Source organism: Dipodomys ordii, unplaced genomic scaffold (genome assembly GCF_000151885.1).
Source record: "Dipodomys ordii isolate 6190 unplaced genomic scaffold, Dord_2.0 Scaffold59, whole genome shotgun sequence".
Lineage (NCBI taxonomy): Eukaryota > Metazoa > Chordata > Mammalia > Rodentia > Heteromyidae > Dipodomys > Dipodomys ordii.
The window spans coordinates 1,669,567-1,681,124 of record NW_012267275.1 but is presented as its reverse complement, the minus strand read 5'-3'; the positions used below and the strand labels follow the sequence as shown (position 1 = coordinate 1,681,124).

General features: G+C 33.5%; 1 protein-coding gene across 8 annotated transcripts in view; it reads left to right on the top strand.

The window, feature by feature from the left end:
- The window catches only part of Fam172a (family with sequence similarity 172, member A), a 333,594-nt gene that overhangs the window by 33,349 nt on the left and 288,687 nt on the right, over nucleotides 1-11,558 (top strand). For all 8 annotated transcript variants that reach the window (XM_013022091.1, XM_013022088.1, XM_013022086.1 and 5 more), the window contains 2 exons: nucleotides 4,881-4,982; nucleotides 8,820-8,920. In XM_013022091.1, coding sequence (XP_012877545.1) covers nucleotides 4,913-4,982; nucleotides 8,820-8,920 — 171 coding nt within the window. In that variant the 5' untranslated portion in view covers nucleotides 4,881-4,912. The remainder of the gene's footprint in view (nucleotides 1-4,880; nucleotides 4,983-8,819; nucleotides 8,921-11,558) is intronic.

Genomic DNA, 11,558 nt, shown 5'->3' with positions numbered 1-11,558 from the left:
CTCCCTCCCTCCCTCCCTCCCTCCCTCCCTTCCTTCCTTCCTTCCTTCCTTCCTTCCTTCCTTCCTTCCTGTTGAATATATATTATTCCTTTTTCTTCTGGTTTGGATTTCTTCAGAAATGCCTTCTGTTCTTATTATCTTTATTTCTCTGTATGTAATTGACTTATTTTAATTGATTTTTTATCTACTTGTAGGATTTTATATGAGAGATATAGCACAGTATCTTCTGGAATTGGGACATACTTTTGTTTAATTGTGTCAGTGTTTATTCTGCTTATTCATTGTGTTTGTGAAAATGATTAAAATATTTTTCTCAATTCCTAATATCCCTCCTATGTTGATTTTTAAAAAGCGGGGTCTTTAATGTTTTATTTTAGATGACCTGACATTTCTTTACAAGTCATTTGACATTTTTTGCTATTAGTTTCTTCTGTGGTCTTATATAATTTGTTATTAGATCTTAAAGTTTACTACTTTTGTAATTGTTTTGCTATTAATTTAAGATCTTAAAAAACTTTTGAAACTGTGTTTCTTTGAATATGAAAACTTTATGTTCATTTTCTAATTATTTGTAGATTAATTGAAGTCGATGTTGAATTACCTTTCCTGTTAATTGTTCATTTTTATCATTTCTAGTTTATTAATTGATTTCTTCTCTTTGCTTGTGTATTATAATTCTATGCTTGTTTGTGTGCCTGGTTATTTTGCATTGATGCCATAGGTAAATAGTTAGACAGGGTACAATCCTTTTGTGGCTGTGTTCAGTTCTCTCTCTGTCTCTGTCTCTGTTTCTGTCTGTCTCTGTGTCTCTGTCTCTCTCTCTCATTCTCACTCTCTGTCTTTCTCTAACCAGTTTCTTTTGCTCTCATTCTGTACTCCTGAGCCCAGCCACCTTGAGTTATTAAGGTGTCTTTAATTTAGGCGTCTTGAATTTTTTTGTTTTTGTTTCTCCTTCCTATTGTGCTTTCAACTGTTTCCAGATAATAAAGGGAGGTTAATCAAGGGTTTTATGTCATTTGTTTCTTATAGTTCTGTCTGCTTTTTGTCTAACCTTTGAAAAACTGTTGATTCACATATATTGTTCAGATTTCCAGTTTAAGGAGAATGGGAATAATAAAAATTCAATATATTTTGGCTCCAAACAAAGTTCCAATGATGTTTTTGATATTCTTTAGCTCTTAAAGGTTTAATAAATGAAGATTTAAAATGGAATTTATTTAATCATGTTAAGTTATGTGTGATATAAACTTAGCCATCTTATTTTATTTTTAATTGTGAAAATACCATACAGAGGGGTTACAATTACATGGGTAAGGTAATGAGTACATTTCTTATCAAGCATTGTCGCCTCCTCCTTTGTTTCCCCTTACCATCCCTGCCCATCTCCCCCGCCCCTCCCCCAAACTTAGCCATCTTTAATTGTATGGTTCTATGGCATTAAGTACATTCAAATTGTAATCATCACCACCCTCCATTTCCAGAAATCTTTCTGCCTTTTAAAATTTAAACTGTATTAAACAATTACTAAACTCTATTAAACTGTATTAAACAATGATTTTTCATCTCCATCCTCTTAGAAATACCATTCTCCTTTTTCTGTGTATGAATTTAATTATTCTAGATGCCCCGTATATGTGGAAGCATACAATATTTGTGTTTCTTGTGTGTAGAATCATGCATGATAAATACATCAGCATACCCTTCCTTTTTCAGGGAGAATAATATTTTATTGTATGTCTATACCATATTTGGTTCATCCATTTATATCAGCCATAGTTTTATAGAGAAACAAACTGTGTGTGTGTGTGTGTGTGTGTGTGTATGCATATAGGAAGAGATTTGCTATACAGGATTGGCCCATATGATAATAAAAGTTGAGAAATGTCAAGATCTGCAGTGGGCAAATCCAAGGCAGCTGGTAGTATGGTTCTATCCTGCAGCATAAGGGGGAGACCATTTGAGTCTGAAAGCAGAACAAAACTGGTGTCTTAACAGAGATAGGCAGAGACAATGCATTTCCCCTGTATTTTCCTCGTTTTTAGGCTTTTATAGGATTGGATTGTGGAGAGACTCTGCTTTACTTACTATATCAAAATCAAATGTTTTGTCCAGTAATACCCACATCAACATTTCTGGAATAATGTTTAATCAAATATCTGGATATCCTGTGACACAGATTGACACATAAAATGAACCATCACACCATTCATTTCTTGATATATACTCTGTTGCTTTCCACTTGTGAATACTGAGTTGTGACTACTTTATATATATCTGTTTTAGTCCTTGATTTCAATTCTTTCTGGAATGGAAGAATATTATTTTTTTTTTTACAATTGTTGCATTTGCTTAAGTGATATTTAAAATTCTACCTGCTACATCACCTTAATCACCAAAGCCAAGCTTTAGAAAACACAGTTATGTTATATCTAATGCATATTTAGGTTAAGATAAATTCAAATCTACTATATTTCATAGGTGAGTGAAGGGATTTTTAATGTAAATCTTACATTGTGCTTGATTTTTGCATAATGGACTGCTTTGAATCACAGTTTCAGAGTAAAATGCAACTTTACAGTATGGCTTTCCTTTTGCAGAAAAATGTTTTCTTACAGTTCTTTTCTGTGTCCTTTCAATGCTAGAAAAATTAAAAATATCTGTATCAGATTCTTGACAGGAAAAATTGAGAAATAACTTTTTTATTTTTCTCCTTATGTCAAAAGAACATTTTGAACAAAACAAAAACATAGTTTTGTGTTTATAATCATTCATTCTTTGTAATGGGAGAAAATGGGGGTATGGAACGTTATTAGGTTGTTGTGGCATATAGAATCAATGTGTTGGTTTTGAAGGAGCAATGAGGTTGTGAAAGACGTGTTTATAATTCTCACTGTTAAGGTATAATTTGGAGAAGTCATTTCACTTCTTTCAGCCTATTTTCTTGTTTAAAGATAGTAAGGCTGATAATGCTTGTTACTGTTTCATAGGGTTGTGCTGATCAAAAGAGGTAATGTTTGTGAAAGTGCTTTGAAATATTTAAAGTGGTATGTAGATATAAGGCTGTGTTTTAAGCTGGCAGAAACAGAAAATGGCTTTTAGACATAACACATCTGTTCATGTATTAGATGTTTTCTGGGTATCTAATTTAAAAGGCTTCTGAGTTTTGAGTTGTAGAAGATAACTGTGAAGGGAAAGAATTTAATTTTACCACAGAATATTAATTCATTAGAAGGAGAAAAGTGAATCTTTTTAAGCCATTATAAGCCAGTATATTTATTGGAAATATGTATCTTTACTATGCTTTGTAAACATTTACATGTATTTAGAACTTTATTAATAAGTGTGGAATTGGTAGCAGATGTAGCTTTTATGGCTCAGCACATATATTATGTGTCATTTCTGTTTTAGTAGAATTTGTGAACATTTCTATGTTGGGAATTTCTGTATTTTTGTGAGGTTTATTGATAACAAGTTTGAATATTATAAAGCTGTGTGCTCTGGCCTACCTTTGTGCTCTACAGAGAAAGACTAAAGACTAGAGAATGGAGATGAACAAAATACCTTTTCTCCAGTATATTTTGATAATATTTCATAGTAATGGATTTCTTTTATCTCTGTAAGAGAAATAAAGTTACTTCTGAGATACTTTTGTAGGAAAGGGAATAGTTTGCCTTATGACATATTCTAGGAGAGTTTGTGTTTAGAAACTTGAATTAGAAAACAATTTCTGATTTTGGTAGTAATTGTGAAGATACAGAATTTTTATGTCACCTGAATGTGAGCTCGAAAACTATCATTGAATACTTATTGGTGAGATAATTCAAGAGCTGGTGTGTAGAAGATACAAGATAAGCTTGGGGCAGCTAATAATAATAGAAATTGAGAAAATGCAAAAAAAGAGATAAGATTATATCAAAAGGAAACAGGAGACAACTGAAAATATTTGCAGTGGCTATAGCTGGTACAACCTAGGAAACAATAATTCATTAATATACTATTGTGTACTTACAGTGTATGGTGAGTGTCCATGAGTATGTAATTATACAAACAAGTGATTGAATATTTGTTTAAATTGAAAGAGATGACTTTTCCACACAAAAGGGTTAAGTAATATATGGGGTGTTTCTTACTACAGAGGTAGAACATAATTCCTTCTCTCCATTATTGAGGGAAGGTCAGAGTTATCACCTTTGAATAAGAGGTTAAAGAAAGAGAAATTTAGTCACCTTTAAATAAGGGGTTATTGAAGGAGAAATTCTATCTTTATAGTGGGAAAGTCTGGCAGATGATACCTCAATCACATGATAAAGATGAATACCACAGAGATATAATGTGTATATCATATTCCCTTTGACATGACATGATAAGAATTTCAGTTGAATTCAGTGATATCCTTTCAAAAGCTCAGAACTCTAAGCCCAGAGAAAAATATGAAATATTTTTGGAAGAAAATATAAAATACATCCAAATTGAAGGTTATTTTAACAAAATGCAGTACATGCTTCATTTTCCTCATGATTGCCAAGGTCATAAACCACTCTTTGGTTCAAATTCAAGATTCAGTGATCTATTAAAATATCTGAAATTTTAAACTATAGAAAGAGGTTATTAAGATAAGACTCAATGGCTGAATCATAGTGATTTTTTGGTATCTGAGTTGTGATGTTTTGAGGATTACAATTTTGAGTGTTCATATGCTTGATAACTATATTTTATCACAAAATAACATTTTGGGAACTTAAATTTTATAGCATTATCAGGTAAAGCAACAATAATATTAGCATAAAAGGACAAAATAATACTTTAACGTAAGTTAAACTATAATGTTTGTCCTCAATTATGAAAACAAATGTAAGTAAATTTTGTATTTTTTTTTGTAGATTTGCTATCTAGGATAGATTTGGATGAACTAATGAAAAAAGATGAACCACCTCTTGATTTTCCTGATACCCTTGAAGGATTTGAGTATGCTTTTAATGAAAGTAAGTGCTATATGCTACATATATTTTATTTAAAAATTATTTAAAAATTTGTTTACCTTATTTAATAAATGCAGTCATAGAATAGATACGATTTGTTACTCTTAAAATGCAGCTGTTTGGTGGGTTTTTTTGTTTTTTTGTTTGTTTTTAATCAGTTGTGGAGGTTGAATTCAGGGCCTGAACTCTGTCCCAAAGCCTCTTTGTGCTCTACCACTTGAGTCACAGCTTCACTTCCAGTTCTGGAGTGGTTAATTGGAGATAATGTTGAAAATGAACTTTACAGCTTGGGCAGAGGGGGTGAGGAGGTGAGGAGTAGTTGGAGAGGTGAGGAAGGAAGGGATAGTAGGGGAAAAACAAAGGAGGAGGCAACAATGCTTGATAAAAAATGTTCTCATTACCTTCTTCATGTAACTATAACCCCTCTGTACAGTATTTTTACAATAAAAAACATATAAAAACAAAACATAAAGAGTCTCACAGGGACTTTTCTGCTTTGGCTGGCTTCAAACCTGCAATCCTCAGATCTCAGCCTCCTGAGTAGGTAGGATTATAGCACCCGGCTGGTGGTGTTTTGAGGAATAATAACTTGTCTTTATATGGTAAAATCCTTTACTTAAGGAACAAAACCAAGTAAGAATTTTCTGTACTTATTCAGCTGGCTCACAACTGTAATCTTAGCTATTCAGGAGGCTGAGATCTGAGGATTGCAGTTCAAAGCCAGATAGACAAGGAAGACCAAGAAACTCTTATCTCCAATTAACCACCAGAAAACTGAAAATGGAGCTTGGCTTAAAGTGGTATAGCAGTAGCTTGGGGCGAAAGAGTTCAGGGACAGCACTCAGGCCCACTGACAAAAATAATTTGTTTTTCTATACTTGTTGAGTTACGTAAAGTTATGAACATGATTTAGTTTACTTTTATCCTGAGCACTTAGTTCCCTGATATCCAAATGGAAATTCCTAAGTTCTACAGAAAGATGTTATTTTTGGCCTGCTATCTTTTTAAAAAAATTATTTTATTGTAAAGGTGATGTACAGAGGGGTTACAGTTATGTAAGTAAGGTAATGAGTACATTTCTTGTTGAACATTGTTACCCCTCTCTCATTTTTCTTCTGCTTTCTCTCCCTCCAACCCTTCCCCCAAGTTTTAAAGTTCATTTGCAACATAGTGTCTTATGTGTATTGCTGTTGCATTGGTTCACTCTTTGTCCTTTGCCTCACCATTTTGTTATTCCCCCTCCTTTCCCCAAATCAGATAAAGGTAAATACAAGACACAAGGTATCAAAATAAAAAACTGACAACAGGGATAGATCAAAGGGGAGAAAGCAAAAGAAAAAAGAAATAATTTCACACAGTACTTTAAAAATGAAAACAAAACCCTCCAAACCCAACTTGTTTCAATATCTTAGAGTTCATTTAGATTAGCATCATTTTATATGTTCATATGTACATAATGAGCAATTGTGATCCTCTGCTAGGACTCTCCTAAGCATATACTTATTATTACAAATGAGAGAAACCATAGAGTCTATGTTTCTTTGGGTCTGTCATAACACACACACACACACACACACAGAGTCTATGTTTCTTTGGGTCTGTCATAACACACACACACACACACACACACACACACACACACACACTTTCTGGATCCGTTCATCTGCCATTTTGAATGAATTATCTAGGAATCTTTCTTGTGACAGTATTTTAAAGAAAATATTCAATTTTTATGTTAAATTTTTGTTTAAAATTTCATTAACTAAGCTCTGAATAAAATAACCTTTGTATTTGGGATGTGATAGAATATGCTACATACTGCAAGTATCTATCTGAAACAAAGAATTGTGATTCATTGAATTAATACTCTACCATTGTAGTTGATGGTAATGTTGCTACAAAGTAGTTAGGATGGGAGTTGTAGTTTCTATCTCTTGCTTTGCATCAACTGAATTAGTGGTCTGTCATCTTTAATAGCTATACTTTTACATTGCCAATTATAGCTGTTGGGACTTTAGTCTCTGGGTACTGGAGTGTTTAAGTGAGTTTAAACAGAAGATACTAGAAACTTTGATGTTTTCTCAGATATTAATTTTTATAGTTTTCACAAAGGGTATTTTGTGACAATGTATGTACAAGTAGTAATATGTTGTTGCCTGGAGGCAGTATTAAAGCTATTGGCCTGTGGTCTGTGTCTGGAAGAATATTCCTGAAGAAAGGAAGAGGACAGATGGCCTGTTTTTTCTCTTGTAAATATTCTAACAATTGAATCGTTTAGTAAATGCAGATTCATATTTGCCATGAGGAAAGTCTTTATGGATTTATTATTTTTTTTGTCAGTCATGGGGCTTGAACTCTGGGCCTGGGCACTGCTGTCAGCTCTTCAGCTCGAGACAAGCACTCTACCACTTGAGCCACAGCCCCATTTCCATTTTTTTGGAGGTTTATTGGAGATAAGGGTCTCATGGATTTTTCCGGCCTGGGCTGGCTTTGAACCACGCTTTTCAGATCTCATCCTTCTGATGATTATAGGCATGAGTCAGTCATGCCTGGCTGTCTATAGATTTATTAATTTTAATATTAATAAGTTTATTTTATTGTGAAAATACCGTACAGAGGGGTTACATGAGCAAGGTAATGAATACATTTCTTATCAAGCATTGTTGCCTCCTCCTTTGTTTCCCCTTCACATCCCTGTCCCCCCGTCCCCCCTCCCCCACCAAAGTTGTAAAGTTGGTTCATTTTTCAACATAATATCTTGTATATCTCATTGTGCAATGGGTCCACCTGTATCCCTAAACAGTTTGTTTTTTCCCTTCACCTCTCCAAATTATGCCAACATCAAATACAGTGAAAACAGGGGTTATACCATGGGGTAGGGACATACAAAGCAACAAAAAACATCTTATAAATATGTTAGAAACAATAGCAAGAAAGAAAAACATTTGAGTTCTTATCTTGGGGTTCATTTCGCCTAACATCAACTTATCTGATTGTTTCTGCTTGTCTCAGACATATACTATGGAATTTTTGGATGACTGGTTTAGCACTACTCATAAATAAACGTAGGCTTTGATATATGAGATGTATTTATTTAAAGAATACCATGTAAGTATTATAAATATTTGATACATAAAAGAGAAATATTCTATAACCAAAATACTTACCAGTATGTGAGGAAACATATATGTCTCATTTGAGATCACATCTATTTTGAGCCAGAGTTCTTCCCTGTAAGAGAAGAGAAAAGGAGGAGAGTTCTCAGGTCTTCTCAGATTCCCTTGCTTTATCTGAGCTGTTTGATGACTTACTCTGTTGAATTGTTAGTAGAGCTTAAGTTATTATCAAGGAAGTTACCTGATTTTAGAGGGTCTAATTTGTTAACTTAAGCTGTCTCTTACTAGATTCTATTTGATATCTAAAGTTCTTGTTGAAAAAAATGTCCCTTGAATTTTTTTGAATCTATTTTAGCCAATACAGACTTCTCATTTCCTTCAAATCATTCTAGACTTTACTATTTGTATAATCCTAGCTACTCAGGAAGCTGATTTGAGTATAACATTTTGGAGTCAGCAGATAAATATGTGAGACTTTTATCTTCAATTAAACAAGAAAAAGTTTGAATAGAAGGTACAGCTCAAATTGCAGAGTACCAGCTAAGAGCAAAAAAGTTGAGCAAGAGCACAAGGCCCTGAATACAAGCCCCAGTGCTGACACATGCACAAAAAAATATGTAAAAACAAGTTTTGGAGGAAGTTTAAATTTTAGTGACATTACATATTGTATTCCCATGTTGTTTTAAATGTAATTATAATCATAGCAATATTTTTTATCTTCTAGGAGGGCAGTTAAGACACATAAAAACTGGAGAGCCATTTGTTTTTAACTACCGGGAAGACTTGCATAGATGGAACCAGAAAAGATATGAAGCTCTGGGAGAGGTATGTCATATACATTCTATTACCTGTAATTTTCAATTTGAAGTACTCACAGTGAAGTTACTGAAAACATGGAAATTCTATAAAGATTAACAAAAAGTATTTACATCTTTAGACTTGCTTATTTTAAGCACCAGTTTTAGCCTTTATATAAATATGTCCTTTCCATGACCTTCATATTTTGTAATGAGTCATTGTATAGGCAAACAAATTCATGCCAAATTTTAATTTTTTGTGAGTGTGGGGCTTGAACTCGGCCTGGGCGCTGTCCCTCAGCTCTTCAGCTCAAGGCGAGTGCTCTATTACAGCGCCACTTCTGGTTTTCTGGTGGTTAATTAGAGATAAGAGTCTCATAGACTTTCCTGCCCAGGTTGGCAGGAAGAGCTAGGATTACAGGCGTGAGCCACCCGATCCCGGTCTTAAAAATGTTTTTAAGAGATTGAATATTTCACTGTGTCAGGAGAAATAAGTGTTACTTTTCGTGTTTATTTATATGAAGAAGATTGACTTTGGGCCAAAGAACTTGGATCTAGCCTACTTACCTTTGACTTATTAAAGAACTAGGACTCATAATCCTTCTGGAGACCATGCATTATTCCTAGTAGGGACATTTAAATGTTATTTTTCACTTTAGTGAATGTTTTATTACAACTACATGTTTTACTCATCTGTAACATATTTAAGTCTTATTTTCAATAAAATGCATATGTTTAATGCATAAGCATATTTGTTTAATCTGTTAACTAGACAGCTATTTTATTTTCCTAAGGAAAAGCTGAAATTTCTATATTCCACTTTGGCATTTTAGTAAAATAGTCAGATTGTATTACTTTGTTAAAAATAACATAAAGAATATATGATAGCATAAAGAACTTATAATGTGCTAAAAGACCATTTCCCTTGGGACTCTTGCATTTCTGCATGTCTTTGATGAAAGGTATTCACAGCTTTTGTCCTGGACTCTCTTTTCAGGGATATTTGTATAGAGAACAGGCTTCAAAGATAGAGATCATATCTCCCTCCAAAGCAATGGACAGATTTGTTTGTCCAAGAGAATAAAGATAGTGCTCCTCCTTTTCCCTCAGGTGGCAAAGAATGACAAGTTTCTAACCTTGTGAAGTGTGACTATAGGAATGTGTTGTTTTCCTATCCTTAAATCATTAAAAAGTACTATCTTCAAGTAGCTGTACAAAGGAGTTACCATTAAATAAATCGGTTTATGACTCCAAAAAAAATAAAAAAGAATGACAAGTTTCCTGGCAGTCCCTTATAAAACTGAATTTGCTAAGTTTGAGGCTGCTTAGCTGTGGGGGCTCTCCAGGCCTATCCACATTGCTTCTTTGAGATCTGAAGAGCATGAGGAACAGATGATTACATGAAGCTCATGCTCCCTGATGTCTCCTGATTAAAAAGTTTTTTGTTTCTGACCCAGGAGTTTCCTATAAGATTGTTAGGGTAAGCAAGCAGTATAAAATCTCACAGTTAAAGACTCTTCAGTAGTTTTTGATAATATATGCTATCATTTTTAACATAACATTATTCAATGACAAAATAACTTCTGCTTTACATGTAAGAAGCTTGCTCATTTCCACCTGAATTATATGCCATGAATTGGTTATATTCTGATTATAGAATAACCGTATTGAAATAGCCTTAGGGAAGAATTAAAGTGAGGCTTACATTTTACTCCTTTCCATAAGCCATGTTTTCCAGCCTAGTAGTACATGTTGCTAGTCTAAAAAGATTCTTTTGTGCATTTTAGTTTTTTTCAGATAAGATTAGTCTTGTTGTGTAGTCTAGGCTGACCTCAAACTCGTGATCCTTTTGAATCAGTTCTCCAAGTGGTGATTCCAAGGATGTGCCACCATGATACCTACCTTGTTCTTTTTGGAACTGCATCTTTTTGTCTCTCTTCCTGTATCCTTCGACATCACCTGTACTGAAATTCAGTCGATGTACTGTGTTTAATCATTACATATGTAAATGATTCTTTCTCCTTCAGTTTGGGTGGGCCTTGCTTTACTTTAGTATGGACTGTTTATTTCAATGATTACTAATATAAAAAGGGCATAGTCTATATTTTTTATATTTAAAATATTCTGTTTTGTATTTTCTGTATTTTCCACTCCTGTATTTATCTTCATTCATGTTCCTAATTAAGTTAGTCCTAAGTGACTATCAAAATCATAGCACTTTATCTATTTTTCACATTCTATTGACAAAAGTAAATGTATATTTTCTAATATAAAACTAAACACAAAAGACAGGGATGGGAGAGGGCACGTCTCATTCATACAGTGTTTGTTCTATACCCATCTTTGTCATATTTGGAATATTTGTTTCATTGTTAAGTTTGAAGTGGTTTATTAATTCAATTTAATTGTTTACCTTAGGAAAGAAGTCTATTATGTATTAATACTGGCATAGTTTTCACTATAGTAAGTTCATTTGTGGACACATCTCTTCATATTTCTAAATTTCCATTTTTGATTTATACTTTCTAGAAGTTAAATTTAGTCAGCTCATTTCTTCATCCATGTCTTGAGAGGGTGACAGATACTGGGGATTGTACCCAGGGTTTCACACTTGGCACTCATCATTTGATACAAGCTTCCAGCCCCTTTTGTGTTGGTTATTTTTG